This window comes from Protomyctophum bolini, assembly GCF_963924005.1.
Source record: "Protomyctophum bolini genome assembly, chromosome: 24".
In the NCBI taxonomy this organism is placed as follows: domain Eukaryota; kingdom Metazoa; phylum Chordata; class Actinopteri; order Myctophiformes; family Myctophidae; genus Protomyctophum; species Protomyctophum bolini.
This window is the reverse complement of record NC_137885.1, coordinates 13898458-13921420: the sequence shown is the minus strand read 5'-3', so window position 1 is coordinate 13921420 and position 22963 is coordinate 13898458. Positions and strand designations below refer to the sequence as shown.

The 22963-nt window shown below is 42.1% G+C and overlaps 1 protein-coding gene across 1 annotated transcript in view; it reads right to left on the bottom strand.

The window, feature by feature from the left end:
* Window positions 1-18761, bottom strand: part of tmtops2a (teleost multiple tissue opsin 2a) — a gene marked incomplete at both ends in the record, with an annotated part of 43535 nt that extends 24774 nt beyond the window's left edge. The window contains 2 exons of the mRNA XM_080758549.1: window positions 15132-15447; window positions 18699-18761. Coding sequence (XP_080614675.1) covers window positions 15132-15447; window positions 18699-18761 — 379 coding nt within the window. The remainder of the gene's footprint in view (window positions 1-15131; window positions 15448-18698) is intronic.
* Window positions 18762-22963: the final 4202 nt, after the last annotated feature.

Below are 22963 nucleotides of genomic sequence, written 5' to 3'. Positions count from 1 at the left end.
GTGGTGCAGAAGATAAACCTGGAACTTAGAAACCAGAGGGACAGGGTTCAAACCCAACATTTTCACTGTCCATCAAAATTCTCGAAAGTGGGTTAAGTATTACATTCCCGATTATAACTTACAGCCCAGCGTGGCTCAAAAGATACACCTAAGGTTTACAATCCAAAGGTTACTGGTTCAAAACTCAAACAAAACTAATAATCAACCAAAAACTCAAACAAAACTAAAAGAAACTCAAACAAAACTAAAAATCAACAAAAAACTCAAACAAAACTAAAAGAAACTCAAACAAAACTAATAATCAACAAAAAACTCAAAAATGAGTCAATATAAAAACTGAAACAACAAAACATGTCAAATAACAAAACAAAAGCAATAAACAAAAATCATCAACCACAACAATACAAATGCCTAACCTAAATGCGTTTCAAAGCAAACTTATGTCATACAATCTCTAATCATTAGGGTTCATTATGACAACAAATGAGATTTAGGTTGGAACTACTTTATTCTGCACTCGCATTTAATATTTCAATGAGCAGTGTTTAGTATAAATATAAGTTCCCGATTGTACCTTACATGCCAGTGTGGCGCAGGTGATAAACCGGGGGTTTGTAAACAGGACATTCAGAGTTCAAGTCCCCTGAAGAACATTTTCAATATCCATCTAAATTCTAAAAGGCTGGTTAAATATGAGTTCCCGATTGTACCTTACATGCCAGTGTGGCGCAGGTGATAAACCGGGGGTTTATAAACAGGACATTCAGGGTTCAAGTCTCCTGAAGAACATTTTCACTGTCCATCTAAATTCTAAAAGGCTGGTTAAATATTAGTTCCCGATTATACCTTACATGCCAGTGTGGCTCAATAGATAAAAACTAGGCTTCAAAAACCAAACGTCATAGGTTCAAACCTCAAAGAAAACTAATAATCAACCAAAAAGTCAAACAAAACTAAAAGAAACTCAAACAAAACTAATAATCAACAAAAAACTCAAAAATGAGTCAATATAAAAACTGATACAACAAAACATGTCAAATAACAAAACAAAAGCAATAAACAAAAACTAATAATCAACCAAAAAGTCAAACAAAAACAAAAAAATCAACTGAAACAAAACAGCTGAGACAAAGTGTCATAAAAAACTCAAATATCTCAATAAAAACTAACAATAAAATGGTTCAATCAAATTAATGTGAAAAGTACAAAAATCACTTTGCTTAATATGTACATTTCTTAAGCTCCACCCCCAGGAGGCAGGCTCATAAAAAAATCCCGCCCTAGAGGCGGGTTCCCAAAAAAGATCCTCCCCCTCCCACAGGAGCCAAAAGAGAGCGGGAGGAGGGAGGCCGGATTTCGGCTCTCTTTGCCTTAAAAAGCCCAAAAATGAAGGTTTACCCTGAGCAAGATTCAAACCCACCACCTTCAGCTTGTGAGACCTATGCTTTCCTCTTACGCCACTAGGACTTTCACACTAATAAGAATTTGGAGGTTGTATTTAAGGTTGAAGGCAGAGGTGACAGGTCAAGGGATGAAAATCCACTTCAGACACCTCTACCCCTGCCAGAATGATTGAATCTAAAGGTGATGATCAGGGTTCATGACGACTCAACTGAGATTTAGGTGATTGCTTAAAACCATCTGGTAGAACATTGTTAGAGACTGCACACAGATTTACACTTTCATTGAAAGAAAATAGAGATGTTTTGTTTCAGCCTAAGTAATGTCATTAAAAGGTCATACCCTTTGTTATCATATTAATGTATTAGTTTCTGATGATAACAAATTAAGTACATTTTACTGCTCTCACTTTAGACTTTTACTTTAAAAGTGAGAACAAATGCACTATAGCCTGTTTATCAAAAAGTGTTTTATGATTAGTATATATTTTTTTACACTTAATTTGTTTTGTTAAAGAACATTTGCTGTTCTCACTTTAGACTGTTACAATAAAATGAGAAACTAGTTGAAAACACTTTAATGACCAAACAGCGCTGTTATGACCACAGCTCATCTTAGAGTAGCTCAATTAATTTAGAAAAAACAACACTTTATACACTCATGGCATGCAGCATGTCAATCAAATCAAGTATATGCTGAGTTTTGAGCTATTCTATAGTGACTCAAGGAAACATTATTTAATTGAATCAAACAAATTCCATTTCACTTATTTATTACAACAAACACCAATCAATTAAATACAAAAACAAACAACAATTTGGGCTAAGAACTAAGTACTGTGGAATTGTATGTGTGACCATGTCTTAAATTCAACTTGATGGTATGCCATCTTGGGAAACCATTAAAAGTGCTAAGGTAACCACACTGCTTATGCATTACACAATGGTGAGAGTAGACAAGCCTATAAGCAGAGGCTTGTTAGAAGAACCACAATATGAAGGTCAAAGGCAACATTTCTGCACATTGGTCATCGACACTGATGCGTAGAGAGGGGACGCCTGAGAAACATACATTAGGACCACAAAGTCCAAAAATTGTATCGATGGCCTAAACTCAAAAAGTGCTACAAGCAGTTTCCTACTTTGCTCAGTCAGTGCACACAAAGAAAGACCAAACAGGAAATGGAGCATGGGCACCAGGCTTTATAGGGGAGGGGCTAATCAGTGACTACTTACACCTGAGTAATTGGGGGTGTGGCCTGGTCTCCCTGTCAGGTGTAAGTAGCCAATCAAACAAGTCCCATTTGCAGCAGAAATATAATTCAATTACGGCATTCAGTAATCCAAATAAAATCACTGAATCATTACTGAGGTGTTAGTGTTTTTGTCAGGTTCTTATAGGTTCTTATAGTTTCTTATAGTTTGATACCAGTGGTTTTAAAATGTTCTGACTGTCAAAAAAAGCATGAAAAACGACATAATACAGTAGGCATATTATGTTGATTTTCATATTTTTTTAATTTGCCAAAAACCATGAAAAACGACACACAAAACCATGTGTTACAACCCTTATCAAGGGGCAAAGACCCGTAACATATTTAAAGGATGACAACCGCTTTGCAACAAAATACAATATATTAACAGAAAAAGTTAATTTAAAGGTTACATGAAAAATTACTGAAATGTTCATTGATTCAAAGCTTAAATTAGGCTAACAATATGTCAAAAGGGAGTCCACACACTTTTATATTTATTTATTTATTATTCTAAATTAAAATAAGTTAAGCAATCATCAAATAAACTGGTATGAGATGTGACAATGTCAGTGATCAGTCATGTATGCAGTGTATGGATGTATGGAGTGTGCTGTGTGTGAGTGTTGTAAAAGGTGTGCAACTGCTTGAAAGGAAGGTAAGATAGCTGGCTTGAGAGCATGGAAGGAGAGGCCCTTATATACTCTCCCAGACCACACCCCACTCAGGTGTACACAGTTGGCCTGACGGCCTGCTCCACTCTGCCCTAATCACCCAGGCTGCCAGATATCCTGCTGTGCAGAGGCAGAGGGGGCAGGGCCGTCACAAATAACAAAGGATGATAGATATACTACAGTAAATGAAACAGTTCCTTTCCGAAAGGAGACTCAAAGCATAACTAAATGTCACTGTTGGAGTAGGATCGGTTTGGGGAAAGGAGGAATCGATTCTTCGTTCACACAAGCACAAATGTGGTTGTTTCCCCACCGGCACCGGCTCAGGTACAGCATGGCTTTTATTGACCTTATGCAGACCGCAGCCGTCTAGTTAGCACCTTGCTGGCAACTTTACAGTTTGAAAGAGGATAGTTCAAGCTTTCCGTACAGCTGCAATATAGAGTTTGACGTTGTTTCATGCAATCAGATAGGACTTTTCTGTTTGGATGAATGGGCTGTCAATGGGAAGTTGCACCTAGTTAGCACCTTGCTGGCAAGATGGCAGCGGTGTGACGCACTGGGCCTGCCAGCCTGACGTTGTCATGGAGATGAGGTGAGCCACCAATCCGTGAAGCGTGCACTGGTGTGCACTAGCTGTAGTGATTTCAAAAGCACTTCTACCTGATCTTAGTTCAAAGTTAATTAGGGTTATTGATCTACATCAATCATATCCAAGCTGATTAACATCAACCAGTTGGCTGAAGATTAGCATAATTCAGCTCTGCTGGCCTTGCATATGCCTTCACTGGTGCTGACTGCAAACTAAGAAATGAGAAATTCCATCACCTCTTGACCAGCACATTATTTACAAAAAATCTCGAGTGTATAGTCATTGGTCATGTTAATCAAAAAAGTTATTGATTTATTTCATTATGAAGACGCTAAAATAGTGCAATCCCAAGGGGCTTTTGACATGGGATCTAATGGGATGACGTAGGGGAGATACTATCGATGACACGTTTTGGCTCAGCCTATCTCCGACGTGGTGGGAGGGAATTTTCATAGCAGTGGCCACTAGCCCGCCCCGACTTCACACAGCATTGAACAGGCTGTATAGAGCCTTATAGTTGCATTTTCGAATAGTATCACAACTTTGTCATAATTAAACTCAGACAAAGTAGATGCCAGCGTGATACTCTGCCTTTAAGTGTATGCAGGTTACAGTATATCTTCCCTTCTCCTCTGGAAAAGCAGACCAGAGGTAGAGGTAGAAAACTGCCGTTCCCTGATGTCATCGCTAGGGACACATGCATCTATAAGCAGGAACTGGGGATGGCAATGAAGGACCAGAAAGTCTAGCGTGGCATTGTGAAATCCATGATCTCGACCGCGGTCAAAAAATGATGATGAACATGATACTGATATGATGCTGACCATGATATTGAGTGACCATTATGCAAACATGATACTGTCCATGATACTGTCCATGATACTAACCACCACTAACTAAGAATAAATCAAGTCCATTTGTCATCTTCATCCGCGTTAGAACTTTTATTAAACAGAGGCATGATGGAGCATGCTGTCTCTCTACCCTAAACTAACAAGTGAGAACAACAAATGTACTGTAGCTGTATGTACTGTATAGTGTTTTATATATTTTTAACACTTCCATTTTGTTAAGTACATTTGCTGTTCTCACTTTAGACTGTTACAATAAAACGGTCATTAACCCATGTCTAACCAATGACTAGTCTAAACTAAGTATGCACCCCCCTGGCGTGGCTTATTGCTTTAACTTTAATTCAGTCAGACAACTCAAGAAGGATGTAATATATATATTTATTGAATATAGATGAGCAATGCAGTATATTTAGTATGGTTTGGCGATGTATTGGATCTGCTTTTTATGTACTCAGATCAAGCGCATCAGTCCCGGCCATAGGGACTCCGAATCCCCCGTACCTAAACAGTAGATCCAATGGAGGTGGGTGCGCAGCAGGTTTGTATACAGCGGCACGCTGAAACAGCAGCAGCAAGCAAGCAATGCAATGCAAACCTCCGGTTAAAGTAGCCGGTATGAAGATGGAGTGAGTGTGTGATTGGATGAGTGAATCATGTGAATGAGAGCGTGACGCTGAGGCGGCCCAATTAACGGCCGGCAGCGACTGCACTGAGGTTCCCTGACTGAACTTGCTCTGCGCATGTCTACAGGCAGGCACAAATGCTCATTAGGATCTTCCAGCAGTCAGGAAAGTCAGTTTTTGCCTATGTTTGCTCATGTCCCTCTGGCAATACGCACACACACACACACACACACACACCATTCAAAGGCAGTCTAATTCCACAGAGGTCCAGGGAGAAACACGGTGGTTTGAGGCATATAACTGCACACGGACATGACAGCACAGGACGCAGGTATGCAAATGTAACAGGGAAATTACTCAATGTGCTCTTTGAATCTGCTTGGCTTGACTTATTGGATTGAATTTGAGTTGATTTCACTCAAGAATATTCTTTTGAAAGCGTGCCACGTGACCCAAAGACATATAGGCGGCGGCCTATACTGTAAACAGTATAGAGTACATGTTTCACATACATAACAAAAACTAAAATGTATCCTGTGTGGGGGAAGGGTTTTCTGCTTCAACCAGCAGATGCTCAGGGGTTTTAGATTGTCTTTCTCAGGGACACTGAGCAAATAGTAAATGGTGCATTGATATAGCACTTTTATCCAAAGTCCTATACATGTAGATTGTGTGCGTGTGTGCGCACACACACACACACACACACACACACACACACACAGATGGCGGAGGAAACCATGCAAGGCACCAAACCTGCTCATCGGGAGCAATTAGGGTTTCAGAGTCTTGCTCAAGGACACCTCGACACTGCTCCTGGGGAGCCCGGGGATCGAACTGGGAACCCACCCTGGCCACTCTACCGGCCACTTTACCTCTGAGCTACAGTACTGCCATTTCTATATGGAAAATCACACGTTCTGTTCAACGTTGTTTTTTAAAGTGGGGACCCCCAGGGGTTCTTGGAGGGGTGCATTTTAACCACTGTATCCATTTATACGTTGGCTATTCAAAAATAGCAGATCTACAAGCTAGTCTGATGACCTGAGGACGATTCTACAAATGTTTTCTAAAACATGACAGTCGTTCTCAAACTATTTCATGTCAAGGACCCCCAGAAATATATGTAATTCCGACAACGCCGACAACGCCCATCTGAAAATATGTTGTTACAGACCCAGGGGGGACACCAAGCCAACTAAGTACAGTATATCGTCACTGTCGGACAGAAACCTCTTGTCTCCATAGTTTAATCACACATCGTCATTTTGATCACACAGCGTTCTGGCAAGTCTGACAGGCTGAGTAACAAAAAAAAAGAGTTTGGCAGTTCTGTGAAGTTCAAGGCTAAAATCTAAATATTTATCTCTTTGGCGGAAAAAGACAGAGATATTCCTTTGGTGAAATATGACAGGCACGTCATAGTAGCTGCCATAAAGCCTCTCTCTCTCTCTCTCTCTCTCTCTCTATAGTTTGACACTTATGCTATAAAGTTGGCAGTCTAATCAGACCACAAAGACATGTTCAGAAAATAGACAAGAGTGGCAGGCCTTATGTCCCTTTTCACTATGTTAACTTTTTTTTTAATCCACTCGTCTCAACCCATGCACAGCTGGGCAAGTGGGCATGCAGCGTTGTGACAGCGCGTTCTCTCTCACTCTATCGCCTGTAGTCAATTAAACATCGTTAAGCTTCCAAATTTAACTACACTACAACAGAAAGTGTATATAACATTTTGAATCTCTATACAGAGCTTAAAATGAACTGAAACAACTGCAGCAGTGAGTGACATGAGGTATTTGTTTTTCCTTAGACAATTTAATGCAGACATATGCCTGTACTTCTGTGTCTGAATGGGAAAATCTTATTTCTGGTGACAGGGTCCTAGGCCATTTCATTATGATTTTCATCTCTGGACTGGGACCCTAATATATGTCACAGACATGTTTACAATATTTTACAGTAGCTACTTATATATTTTGTTATTTAAAGCTGTGATTATTTATTTAAGAAGCACTGTTCTGAACCAATGTTCGCGTTGGATTTAAAAAAAAAATCATCCTTTTAAGCTAAATTAATTATGACCGGGGCTTAAAATCATTGTTTTAATTGATGGCCTTCATGCCCTGGCACTCGGCCTTGCCCATAAAAGGATGAAATTCCAGGCCTTTCATCTGGAGTAGCCATTTGACAAAGGGAAAATGATCGTGGGTCAGAAAAGCTGTCGCGGGGCAGATGAATAGCCACACGTCCATCTATGCCATTGAACTCACGATGTGATTGTTTCAAAGAGAGGGAAAGAGAGAGACAGAAGATATACATCAGAGGGGCGCAGATGAGCGACACATGGGTTAACAGTAGGGGTTACAGCAGGGGTTAACATGGGACGGACGGACGGACTGATGGACAGACGGACGGACGGACGGACACATCAAAACATGTTGCCGTTCCAACAAGCTACAGAAATGATACCAGCCATGATGGAATGGAATACAGACGCACACCATCTCCCTTGACTTATATGCTATGACATACTGTTCAATCTGATGAAGTGAAGATTAATGCTGATAATGATTTAAACATGACAGTTTCACTCTCCATCGGGCTGCTTGTTGCGAGCATAACTAATGTGCTCTAAAAAATTTTTTTTAAAGCTGCCGGTGGGAATGAACGTTTCTGAATCTGCTCCTTGCACAATAAAAATCACACCCGTGTGAACTGAGTGGTGCAGCTCTCCCCCCCCCACCTCCCTCTCTCTCTCTCTCTCTCTCTCTCTCTCTCTCTCTCTCTCTCTGGCACCCCCTACTGGTACCATATAGTACTCGTGATCATGGCCACATAGGTGCATGGGCACATAGGTAGCCACATAGATAGGTGTACACAGACATTGCTGGTTGTAGGAGTGGTTGCACCACTCAAAATGTACATGTGCGATGGGAGATGGGACGCGCATCCAAAGAGCCTCCCGGGTGCACGGGACGCTTGCGATGTGATGTGTTGTGTGCTTGTAGATTTGTCACTATAATTGATTTCTGAAAGAATTTGTAGACCGATGAATGCACTGAGAATTTAAAATAGAAATGTGCAGTACTTTGTACTTTTGAAAAGTACTCCAGTACTCCAGTACTTTAACCCCAGTTCAAATTTGACTGAGCAAACTCGTAGTTGAGTATATACTCAAGTACAGGCGTTGAGTACTTTGTCTGGTCTGGGAACGACACATGTCACACATAATTACCTGCTGCGGTAATTGCTACGCTGTTATGTCTGTGTTCTTTGGGTACGTGCATTGCGCAGGGTTATGCATTTGATCAGCCACAATTTTCATACATAATACAGACAGGACAGGAGTTGACAATATAAGGGTTGCCCACGTGCCCCTGGCAGGTAAATAAAACTATCAGGGCAGGTGGAGTTTCCACCGGGCGACTGTTCATTTGGGAGGGGATGGAACCGTCTATAAACGCAACACAAGATATCCGTCTAATCACCTGAATGTGGCCAGAGCACTCTGTATTAGTGTCTTCTGGTCTTTACTTTACTAGTTTACTTATGCAAAAGCATAGCTATACTTCCTGGGGTCATATATGTAGGTATTTGGCATACAAATTTAGTTGTTTTTTAATCGCACAGCCCCCAGAAAGTAAAAATAATAAGTGTTGAATTGAACAGTAATTCAAATTTTTACCATGTTGTTTTATGATGGAGGATTTACTTTTCGGGCAAGTGGGCATGACCTTTGTATAAAATATACATAAATAATGTGATCTGGAAAAAAAAGAGAGAAAAAAAAAAAGCTGCCGTTGGGAATGAACGCTTCTGAAACTGCTCCTTGCACAATAACAACGTGACCTTTGCGGGCAAGTAGAACATGACCTGTACTTGCCCCGACGGTCAAGTGAAGTGCCCCATGAGAGATCTTAGTGTAAAGCCCAAGAAATGCAGGATAAAAGGCATCCCCACACAGAAACATAATGGACGAGGATGGCACTGATGCCGACGGATGCAGACACACGGCTCACACCCGTCTGACCACTTAACGCGGCAACCGCTCCACTGCCGTGTTAACCCATTTTGGGGCGAGAACCCCTTTTGGTGTTTTAAAGCATTATGTTATACTTTAGCTATTGAAAAATAGCAGATCTACAAGCTCTGCTATTTTTGAAAAATCGTAAATATGTGGTGCAAATCTTTGAATATATTCTTTCAGAGCGAATGTTTTTAACTCAAATCTTTGCTTCTGGGGTGTCACTGGAACAACATGTTTTCAGATGGGGGTCGGCGACCAATTACATATAATTTTTGGGATCCTTGACATGAAAATGTTTGAGAACCACTGACACAGAAACAGGTTTTTCAAAAAGGTTAAGTGGTCGGATGGCGGGCCGCATGCAATTACGAGGTTCTCAAGCATGGGTCCGGATTTATTTTTAAAGGGTTAATAAACCACTGCATTTAAGGCCCATGTATAAGCACTTCATGTTCCATGTTTACGTAACTAAACCACCAAACACACTGGTGAAGGTATGCGTAATATAGCCTACATGTAAAAAAAAAAAAAAAAACATTAATTCCAGTGTGACACGCTGTTCAGTCTCAAATTAACGCAATTTGGACTGAGATTGATTAAAAAGAAATTCTTCTAAATACTTCTAAACAGTTTTCTGTTTCTATGTCAGTGGTGCTCAACCTTTTTCATGTCAAGGACCCCTGGAATTATCTGTATTTGGCCGAGGACCCCATCTGAAAATATGTTGTTCCAGGGACCCCCCCCCCAGAAGCAAAGATTTGATCTAAAAATTCTCTGAAATATTATAATCGACTTGTGCCACATTTTCCCATTTTTTCAAAATAACAGATCTACAAGCTCGTAGCGCAGCACTCGGTGCCGCACTATGAGCTTGTAGATCTGCTATTTTAACATAACGCTTAAAACACCAAAAGGGGTTCCCGCCCAGAATGGATTAAAGAACATCAAAGGACAAGGCTAAAGCGTATCGATGCGTTCGCTTGTCATGTCAACCCCCCCCCCCCCCCCCCATGATCAATGTTGAAAGCCTTCACGCCAATAACCAAACCAAGAAGGAACAATCTGTCTTTGGCCCGCAACACTGCACAATGAGAAATAACGGTTCTCAACCACTCGAGACACGTTGTGACTCGTGAGCTTGCTATTTTCCTGCGAAAGCCTTCGATCCATATGTACAGAACCATTTTTTTAAATGGTTGGTTAAAAGGGTCTATGGGTCCATGAAGAACCATTACTAAAGAACCATTTTACTTAGTGAATGGTTCTTCATGTTCCTCGTATGGTTCTCCCCCCCCCCCACGCAAAAACTAATGTTTTTGATGAACCAGCAACGATTTCCCAAAGATGTTTTTGATGGCTCTTTAAAGGAAAATTTCATCGCATAAACACTATAGCATCACAGTGTTCGACATGTCTTTAAAACTGAGAACAAGATCGCAACGTGACGCAACGTGTTGCGTTGTGAGCTTGTAGATCGGCAAAAATGATCACTCTGAAGAACCACTTTCGGCGTCCCAGTTGGCAACTTTTATTTTTCTGTGGAGCACCGCCCATGCGTGTCCCATTTCATTTCCCTCGGGCTGGAATGAATAATTATCTAAAGTAAAACGCTGGCGTGATTAAATATGAACGTGATTAATGCACATAGTTTGACGTCTTTGATCAGTTCACCGTTTCAAATTAGCAGATTTAATATTTGGCAGAGCGTGTCCCGATGGAAAAGAAATGAGGTGACGACGGTGACACATGTTGGAAGAAGTACTAACTGATGTTAGATTAAAAGTCAGGCACAGGATTAAACAAAAAATATAATTAAATAAATTATTTCATTAGGCCTATATACAAAAAAAAATGTTTGAGGGGAGCTAGCCCCTCCTATACACAGTTTTAATGTATGTTTAAAGTTCAATGTTTGTTTTAAAAATGTCGACAATAAAGAGCATTTAATGTTTGTTTTGTCACAGTTTGTTTTACATCATCATTACATCACCTACAGTAATCATTTTAAGATGATAAGAGCGCCCCTCACTTCACACTGGTGTGATTTTTCTCTCTAATTATTCCAATCATATGCCCGTCCTCTCATGCAATGCATGATTCTATGCATATTCTATGTATTTTGCCTGGCGCCTGCTTTTTTATTTATATCTGACTTCTCCATCTCTCTGAATTGTTAAGTATTTGAATTCTGTCATGCCAGTTGAAGCACTTTGAACTGCAACTCTGTATGAAAGGTGCTACACAAATAAAGTTTATCATCAATACAATGAGCAATAAAAAAGGTTATTCAGGCTACAGAAAACAGCGCTGACGGTACCTACTCTCTCATGGCAACCTAAAAGACGCATCTAAGGGCCTGTTGGTGGCAGGAAGGACGTTGTGGTATAGATTCAGATTCAGAAACCTTTACTAGCCATAGGAATTTGTTGCAGCATTATCGTGTGTGCATTCAGTTATTTTTTCACAAATGACACATAAATACCAACAGACACAAGACAACCACGTGCAAGAAAAATAGAATATAAAGTGCAGAGTTATAGTTCACAGTGCATCATTTTGCCGGTGACAATAGTGCCGGTGTCACTAGTTGCCTGTGCAGTGTCCAGATGTTCCTGAGTGTAGTGCAGAATAGTAAAATGCATTCTTTTTTTGGGGGGGGGTGGTACAAGAACAGTGAAGCCGTTGTGCGTAGTGAAGCTGTTTATCAGGTCAACCCATCCGAACCCCGCCCTGTTTTCAGTGGTGGATAGTAACCAAGTAGATTTACTCAAGTACTGTACTTAAGTTCAAGTTTACTTGAGCATTTCCAGTTTTCAATACTTCAACTATATATATATATTTGCCTCTGAGAGGTTGTGGAGTAGATCCACAACCTCTCAGAGGCAAATATATATATATTTTTGAGGGGCGCCAGCCCCTCCTATGTCCAGCTTTGAGGGTTTGTGTAAACACAAACATTGATGACAAAAGTGATGATGCAAATTGTGATTGGCCAATATGAGATGACGTATGATGACTTCACACGGGTGTGATCTTTTTTCTTCTTTTTTTTTTTTACTTATTTGATGACTAAAACGTGCAATGACCAGCCCTTTATATACTTTGGCTATTTAAAAATAGCATTTCTATAAGCTGAAATGGGACGTTATGCGTAATATTGAGTACTTTTACTTTTGGTACTTTAAGTATAATGTTTTTGATGCCAAATTGCCAATACTTCTGAACTTTTACTCAAGTAAATCTTTCATATAGCAGACTTTTACTTCTAACAGTGTTTCTACACGGCAGTATTTATACGTTTATACAAACAAAATGGAGTACTTCTTCCACCACTCTCTATTTTGTGACACGGTCACAATGCGACCGTGTCACACGAAAATAAATAGAAGATCTAACAGGCTCACAAAAGCCTCGGGATGAGTATAAGTTGTTTGACAATTTTGTTAAGTTATCCGCTTAAGTCAAGACTGATTGGGAGATTCAATTACTATTCTGGGCATATCTCAAATGTTCTTCCTCCAAAAGAACTAACAAGTGACATGATGTCTGCCATTCGTTTCGCACCGTAAAAGAAGGGAGTCTTGTTTTCAGTCTCTCTCTTATGTAACAATGCCACGTTATATTTCTAGTCATGACCAGCTGCAGTGAAAGGAGTGTTGCCCGCCGCGCACGCACGCACGCACACACACACACACACACACACACACACACACACACACACACACACACACACACACAACTTATCTACTATTGTTGAGCGTATATAAACAGTGGGGGTGAGGGGTTTACACAAGGGTCATGAACTGCTTAGTTGGGAGGGAAGTAAGGGAGAAACACTGTCTGAGGAGCCTTGAGCAAGAGGCAAAACTCCCAAAGTCCCATAGTAACATAGTAACAACCACTACTTTAAAAAGTATAAAAAAGTCATGCTCTACAAAACAAAAGCTTGTTTTTATCCTATTCTACTCTCATATATTGATGTACTCATTTATTTATCATATTTATGAATGGATCAAAGCAGAAATTAGTAACATATTCATTCAGAATGTCAGGGTGCATGTGTGCGCATGCATGTATGCACGTGTTTACGTGTGTGTTTGAGGTGTTACGTACATAGACACCGCGTTGCCGCCATCTTGGAGTGATGGTGGTAGCGCTACCGCTGCGCCATCTAGTGGTGAATCTTGTGATATTGAATCTTGTGATATCGCAATGATTTGAGTGACAATGAATCGTCATAATCATGACAGCCCTATAGTACTGGGCTGCTCCAAGTGTGCATGTGTCTGTAGTCCTGCAACAACGCACGGCACCGCATCAAGAAGACCATGCACACTAAATATAAGCTCTTTTTGCTTAGTGCCCACGGCCACGATGTAATAATAATAATAATATTTTTTATAGCACTTTTCCAAGTGCTCAAAGCGCTTTACAATGGTTCATTCATTCATACATTGGGAGGTGAAGTGGCGAACAGTCGACACCAGCTTCCTCACTTCCCACATTCACACACCGACGGTGGCAAGCTCACACGGACCAACTCATTGGAGGCAATGTGGGGTTCAGTGTCTTGCGCAAGGACACTTCGCAACCCGGGGTTTTGAATATTGGACGACCCGGGATTGGACGACCTGCTCTACCTCCTGAGCCACAGCCACCCTGTATCAGTCACCTTTGTGCGCACCAGTTCAACTTGCGACCATATAGTGTGCGTTTGACTCACAATTGTTATCAAGAACAAGCGCTTTGACCTTATCAAAGTGCAAACAGCACACAATCCGTTGGCTAAACACTACGAAGGCATGCGAGTATATGAGGCCTATCTGCAGACACAGCCCAGAGCGGCTTCAGCTGTAGGGGCCGCAGACGGGGGGGGACACTGGGAGTCTCCCATCATATCAATGGATATTATATCATGCATTATAACCCATTCTGACCTGAGATCAGATTCTAAAAATGTCTGTTTGAAAATGACAGTTTTCTGAAAAAGCTATGTTTCTAACACCAAAAGGGGTTCACGCCTAAAATGGGATAAAGCAGTGTTGATTTCGTCTCGACTAAAACTAAGACGAAAAATGTCCGCTGACGAAAACGAAAATGAAACTACATGAAAACGAAGCTATGGTGACTAAAACTAAGACTAAATGTACTGACAATTTTGTCAACAAATAAAAACTAGACAAAAATGTTAGGAAGGGACTAGTGGACAAGAGATCCAGTATAAGTCATTTTACACTTGGTTTCATGCTGAAAATAGCAGATCTGTGTCATTATGACGGCATCAAGGCCCGCCAAAATACATTTAAAAAAATCTTTAGTCGACTGAAACTAGACTAAAACACTAAAGAATTCCAGGTGACTAAAACTAAATGAAAACTTTTCAAGAGACTGACTAAAACTAAAATCTAAATTTGCCTTGCATTTGTCATTTTTGTGGTAATTGACATGAAATAGTCTGAGAACCACTGATATACTGTAGAGCAAAAGAGGCTAGAGGCTAGACAAACAGCGAAAAGACACACATCCAATTACTTATGTAGGCTGGGTGCCGGATCAAAGACAATCACCTTGTCTTTGATACCACCTTTCTAAGTAAAGCATTATTGGGAGCTGGAATTGGTGTGCAGACTTTTTTATTCTAACCAGAATGAAAATGATTCAGAAGAGATTTGCAGAATTAACAGAATTACTTTAAATTAAAGGCTCACCGAAGCAGGAGTTGACGAAGCCGTACCACATGCAGCCGTGGCGGCCGTAGAGCCAGCGCGCGTGCAGGCTGGAGGCGAAGCTGAGCGTGGTGCCGAACAGGCACACCAGCATGTCGCTCACGCTGATGTTGAGCAGCAGCATGTTGACGGGCGTGCGCAGCGTCTTGAACTTGACGAAGAGCACCAGCACCACCAGGTTGTTGAGGAAGCCGAACACCATGATGGAGCCCAGGAACACCGACACCACCCGGTGGCCGGTGTGAGACAGGCGCTGCTCCCCCGGCGCGTCGCTCCACTCCTCCGGGGGCGTGTAGGCCTATAGAGGGAATGTGCATGTATTAAGTGAATGGCAAATCGAGTGGCAAAGTGACAGGCAAAATGAGTTTAACATTGTTTAATGTCGTTTAATGCAATTAGATATGACTTTTCTGTTTGGATTTATGGGCTGCCAGAAAGTCGTTTTTAGCCACTCAGTAGGCATTCCTGCATAACTTCCTGGTTTGATGATGATGTCACGCGCATACACTCTATAAGTTTGGTTTGTCACAAATGACACAAATTCACTGTCAAAGCAGTGTTGTTTTTGGCAGCAAATTTCTATTTTTAGTTTAGTCATAGTCTTTGGACTGAAACTTCATTTAGTTTTAGTCATTATTTTTAGTCACATGGAATGTTTTAGTGTTTTAGTCGTCTGTCATGTGATTTTAGTCGACTAAAATCTACAGTTGATTTAGTCGACTAAAATAGTATTTTGGCGGGCCTTGACGCCGTCGTAATGGCTGATTTGTAATTTTACACTTGCTGAAAATAGCCGATCTACAAGCTCACAACGCGTCACCTTGTAGATCTGCTATTTTCAGCATGCGACCAAGTGTATACTGGATCTCTTGTTCGCTAGTCCCTTCCTAACAGTTTAGTCTAGTTTTTATTTGTTGATGAAATTATCAATATATTTAGGCCCAGGCCAACTACTCTGGATCTTTTGCAAAACGGATATTGCTGTACTCATCATTTCATATATCATATTTTTCTCATATTTTTGAATGAAGAAATAAGTACCGCATTTTCACAACTCTCTCTCTCTCTCTCTCTCTCTCTCTCTCTCTCTCTCTCTCTCTCTCTCTCTCTCTCTCTCTCTCTCTCTCTCTCTCTCTCTCTCTCTGCACCCTCTCTCTCTCTTCCTCCATGACCATGACCAGAAGAGCAAAAAACAGCACGAGAATATAGTTTCACATGGCTATGCACACACAGACTTGTTGATGGTGTACTGCGCAATGGCATTTGGCCTCGGTCCTTTATTGGTAGGTTAATATGTCCACAGTTTATCTGTAGCGAACCGCAATTAATCTATTGTTCAAGCTTCACACTCGGCACCAATACAAATTAAATCACCAGTCCGCACTGAACTATAGTAGGCTGAAATATGTATTATTGGATGCAGCAGAGCAGAGCCTTTGCTCGCACTGCAGACAGTGCAGTTGATGCAACATAAGTTTTAAAGTTGTTAACAGTGATATATATAAACATGAACAATCGGAGATATCCGTCCGTGTAGTTTCCATGCAGGCACAAGCTGCATTTCTCACCTAATTATAGTAAAAGTTTTATAAGCGGTGACATCATCGTTTCTCAAAAGCTCCGTGCATGACTACACAGCTCCACTGATCCGGATATTTTCGAAAATCCGTTTGCATGTGGCTGAAAGGCCCAAACGCACAAAGTAATGTGCGTTTACATACGTGTGGCGGCTGGCCTGGGCCTTAGTCTAGTTTTGGTCATCATGGCTTAGTTTTCATTTAGTTTCCATTTAGTGAAAAAAGGTAGTGTAATGCTTTTATAGTGTCGTCCACTCACAGTTACCAGTTTTTGTATTGAGTTGTATTGTAATTCTGCAAACTGTTAATAATACTTCAATCAATCAATCAAGTATGCCCTGTTTTTTTTATTTGTCCATCGTTTCCCTCTATATAAATGGATGCATTTATATAGCGCCTTTATCCAAGGTGCTTTACAGAGATTGTGCATTACATTCACACATTCACACACCGATGCCGGAGGAAACTGGGAGAAATTAGGGGTTCAGTGTCTTGCTCGCAACTCAAGGACACTTCAACACTAAGGTGACCTTCACACCAGAAAGCTTTACTGCGATTAAAACGAATCCTGCTGCACATTGTCAGAAAGTGCGCTTCATTTGGCAGGTGTGAAACATATTTGCACTGCATATTTTATGCAGCGCAAATATGTCTCGTTACCGTGGATAGACGTGGTCGAATGAGGAGACAGAAGCCCATGGTCGAAATGAGGACGAGTACATTAATCAATTGCTTAACACCATAGATTTCACTGTGTAGGCTATAGTTTATGAATTGAACACATTACACATTGATAAAATTCCTTGCTGCGTTTCCTTGCTGCGTTTGACACAGCCAGTGTGAAGGCAAACCGCAGCAAATTAAATATGTAAGAATCCCAACTTCTCCGCTCATTCGCATCGAGTCTACCGAAGTAATATTAGGTGGGAATGTGACCTAAGTCTGGGATAGCCTGGGATCAAAGCCACCGCCACCCCTCTATACCAATGGATCCGGTCACTCCACCACCCAGCCACTGACTGCCACCCCTCTATACCAATGGATCCGGTCACTCCACCACCCAGCCACTGACTGCCACCCCTCTATACCAATGGATCCGGTCACTCCACCACCCAGCCACTGACTGCCACCCCTCTATACCAATGGATCCGGTCACTCCACCACCCAGCCACTGACTGCCACCCCTCTATACCAATGGATCCGGTCACTCCACCACCCAGCCACTGACTGCCACCCCTCTATACCAATGGATCCGGACATCCGGTCACTCCACCACCCAGCCACTGCCACCCCTCTATACCAATGACCTATAGTTTGACATGCATTAGTCTACGGTCCCCCATTTCATTGCATTTCTATCTCTGGGACCCCCAAATTATATTGTAAAATCAATGCTAATTGAACTCTGAGAGCGTACAAATGGTTTAACCAAATCTTTAACCAAAGAAAAATCACGTGTTGGACCCGGACCAGGGCTATTTAGTCCAGTGGTCCCTAAACCTTTTCATGTCAAGGACCCCCAAATTGACACTAATTAGCCCGCGGACCCCCATATGAAAATATAGGCCAGGGACCCCCATAAGAGAAGATTTGTATGACGTTCAAGTACCCCCTATTGACATGCAATAGGCTACACGCCACGGACCCCCATTTAATGGCATTTCCATCTCTGAGACCCCAATTTATATTGTAAAAATCAATGTTAACGGGTCCATTTAATTCCATGTGTACATTTGGTTCGATCATGCATGTACACGTACACTCTCAGAGTTACAGACCCATAAGGGTCCATTTGGTTCCATGTGTACACTCTCAGAGTTACAGACCCATAAGGGTCCATTTGGTTCCAAACTATCATTTAGCTGCAGGGGAACCCCTGGAGCTCCCCGGACCCCACTTTGGGAACCACTGAACTAAAGTGTGTAACTTTAGACAGTGACCGACAGACAGACAGACATGACAGCCCTTTTACCTCCGGGTCCAGCAGCGACGACAAGTTGGACGTCAGGTTGATGCTCGACACTTCGGAGAACATGGCAGCATCAGTCTGGTTCGGTGGTGCAGGTGCGTGCGCGCGTGTGCGTGCGTGTGTGCGCGCAATTACGCACGGTTCAGCTGGACACAATATCCAAGTAGAACTAAATTAAAACAGGTAGAGAACAACCTTATCCCCGCTCCCCTCAGACAATAAACGCAGCTGTCTGTCATTTACGTGTTGATGGGGGTTCATTATTTCACCTGGTGGTGGTATATTAATGCCCAAGCTGACTGCGCGCGTTCCTTAGTGATGGCAACGTGGCGAACGAAAAGAAGAAGAACAAAGTCCCACATAATGCATCGCTGCTCTCAAGAAAGTTAAGAAACACAAAGTCCGAGTTGTCACATGACACATTGCCACTCGTAGTAGTTAGTGTCACGTTAAAACAGCTGTCTAGGCACCCGGCCGCGACGACGAATCCTCACAATAGACTTAAACCAAACAAAAATAAACTAAAAAAGGTGTACATCTAGCGCGCAAAAGTGGGCAGATGTATTCCGTTTTTTTAATCCCAGAAGACGAGTATAGATTCCACCAGGCGTTCGTTCGTTGGTTTAGTTGTAGTAGAGGGTATACGCACTATAGTGTAGGATTACTAGAAACAAACTAAAACATGCTGTGTTCTGTTCAGATGGCATTCCTACACTGAGCTCGAGCGGCGCGCTGCCTGCCTGCCGTCCGCCTCTCTCTGTTGAGAGTGGAGTGGACACTACAGATCGCAGCAGTCCAGCAGACCTGGGACTACAAGCTGGCTGCTCACTGGGATGAGCGTGTGACGCAACGTCACTATTACTACACCTCTCTCTCTCTCTCTCTCTCTCTCTCTCTCTCTCTCTCTCTCTCTCTCTCTCTCTCTCCTTATCTTTCTCTTCATGTCTTCTCTCTCTCTCTCTCTCTCTCTCTCTCTCTCTCTCTCTCTCTCTCTCTATCTCTCTCCTTATTTTTCTCTTCATGTCTTATTCTCTCTCTCCCTCTCTCTATCTTTCTCTCTCTCCCCCCCTTTGTCTGTCTGTCTGTCTGTCTGTCTGTCTGTCTGTCTGTCTGTCTGTCTGTCTCTCTTTATCATTCTCTGCATGTCTTTCTCTATATCTTTCTCTCTCTTTCCCTCCCTGTGTGTCTCTCTCTCTCTCTCTCTCTCTCTATCTGTCTCTCTGTCTGTCTCTCTCACTGCATGCACGCACGCACACCATACCCTCTCTCTCTCTTTCACACACGCACACCCGCGCCACCCACACACATTGTTTCATTGTATAGGCCTACTTGTCAGGATGTCAGATTTTCAGAATTTAGAAATGTCATGAATGGCATTAAAAAATACATCTTAAGGCATTTTGAGCCCTGACCCTATAGCTGAAGCCAAAAATAGCCGATCTACAATCTACAAAAGTAATGTGAGATTAGGAGATCTCCTATTTCCGGGTGTTCAACTCCGAAGTAAGATCAGGCTGCTCAGGCATGAGTGCCTGATCTATCTTGCTCGTGCGTGCGTGCATACGTGCGTGTGTGTGTGTGTGTGTGTGTGTGTGTGTGTGTGTGTGTGTGTGTGTGTGTGTGTGTGTGTCACACCCGTGTGAAGTGAGGGGCGTTCTCATCATCGTACATCAACATGCCTGTTGCCACAAATTTACTAATTTCTCCTTTCATTGTCAATGGCAAATATTGAGACGTGTGGGGTCAAAAGCTGTATATAGGAGGGGCTGGCGCCCCTCAAAAATAACACCTGGCTTCATTGTGACTCCAGCACCTCAGCCAAGTTTATAAAATATGTTTAAAATGGTTAATCTGTTCCTCATTTAGCTGGGGACCCCACCAAGGACCGGGGAGACGTACACAATGTATCTGCTGAGAGTCTTTGAAAGACACAAAAGGAAGCAGTTTTTTTTTGTTTGTTTTTTTAAGCCTTCTTAACGCTCTAATTAAATAGCATTTTCTTCCAAACCGCTCGCTGTATTTCAGCGGGGAAGACTTGGTGTTGATGTATATATAAACCTGCCTGGAATATTCTTCCTCTGTACAGTGTAAAACAGGGCTCTTCAACGGGGGGTTCCGGGACTGAATCCAAGCCATAGTGAATGGAAACACACCTGGAACCTGTGAAATATGTTTCATGATGGCACGGCTCACTTATTTTTTGTCAGTCTGTTTCTCTCTCTCCCTCCCTCTCAGCTTCTGTCTTTGTGTAAGAACCAGGAGACAGTTAGACCTCACACTGTTTATGCATACAGTCACTGTCAGTAATGCATACGCCATTTAAGCTATAACTATAGCCAAACTTAGCCTATAGTCTATACGCTGAACTTAGTGTGAGGGGTATCCGGAGAACTCGCCAGTTTACCAACTCGCCACTCGCCAGTAGGCGTGACAGCCTACCGTGACGTCAGCCTTGCAAGGCCTATTTAGTGCATTTTAGTTTTACTTCACCTTCATTTAAATTGCATTGAATTGAGAGACAGAGAGAGATGATAGTTGTTTAGAGTTAACACTAGAGAAAGTAGGAATGGTAAAAGTTTAAACACCAAAGTACCGAAACAATGTAATTCATTAGTAAACGAAATGGTAGGCTTACTCATCATTGGTATTCACATACTCACCTTTTCATCATTATCTAGCTGACCATTTAATTGCACAAAATAATTTGATCACTTTGGAAATGATGAACTATAACATCTGTGAATTTGACAAACTACACTGATGAAGACAGCATGTTAGCATAACGATGAAGACATTGATGAAGAATTTTCACCGCGGCGACTTGGTAAACTGGCGGGTTCTCCGGAGTCCGTGTGAGGTGTCTGGCTGCTGAATGCTAACAGGGAGTTGGCTGCCTGGTGTGCACTGTGCCGGGCTCTTGATTTGAAGCCAGAATAAGTATAAATTCCCCTCCAAAACGGCAGTGTAATTGTTGGGGCATAAAGCACGGTGACGTCTGTAGTTTACACAACCTCTTTGATGTTTTCATAAGTGTTAAACGGCCTCCCACGGCCTCTGCACACGGCCAAACCTTTTTTATCTGCCTCTGACTCATTAGACCAATGGTCACCGGTTCTCAAACATTTTCATGTCAAGGATCCCCAAAAATGTATATGTTTTTGTCCCTAGCATCCCTATTCTGGAGGGATCAGTCGGCCAAAACATGAAATATTGGCTATTCTCACCAATTATATGTGGCATATAGGGGGGAAAAGAAGGGGCCAAGTATAGACCCCTGAGGAACTCTGGTCAGCGAAGGGTTTAAGTGGGGGACACACGTTAAAATAGAGGACTGTTTATAGCTGTTCAAATACAACATGATATTCAACAGCGAGAGAACACAGTCAGAGAGGGATTATTGAAGTCCAGCTGTTAGTTTATAGAGCAGTCAGTCCACACCACAGACCATCATCATTACAGCATGATTTATAACTCTGCTAGGGAGGGGCTGGGTCTGGTTCCTATACTTCCTACTGTCTTTCTCTCTACTTCATGGGCGTGCTGTTATGTCTTCATCGCTATAATCTCGCCTGTCACTCACTGTATTTGCTGCATCGTAGTAGGGCTGCAAATGTAGACCTTAAATGATTGTCAATGTATTGACACTTGTCTGTCCTGATGAAGGCCCAAGCGACCGAAACGTCGACCTAATAAAGAGCAAAAAAAAAGTGTCTGACAGTTTGTTTTTCAAAGATACCCTTTTCATGACTTAGTAAGCAAGTAAATTGACCCTATGGGAGCCAACCCAGGGCAAAGCCAGGAGGGGAAAGAAGCATACCACCTACTGTATGTAGACGTGCTTGGCTGACAACACTGCTCAAGAACCTGATGTTGGATAGGAAATTGTGGAGGGCAGCGATCCAGGAATCCCGAGTTGGTGTTGGCTAGACCTCACTCTCGCAGCAACTAACTAAACTACTATGATTTGATTTGTTGATTTGATTATTTTATTTTCGTGTCCCGCAGACAAAGTGGCCAACCAGACCACCAGGTCGAAGCGTGTTTGCGTTCACATTGCGGTGGCTCAGGGGTAGAGTGGCTGGATGGATGGTAACCGCAAGGTTGCCTGTTCGAACCCTGTGGGCTCCCCCAGAGTTACTGTCAAAGTGTCCTTGAGCAAGACTCTGAACCCCTAAATGTGCAGGTTGGTGCCTTGTATGGTTTCTGCTGCCATCAGTGTGTGAATGGGTGAATGTATAATGCACAGTCTATGTAAAGCGCCTTGGATA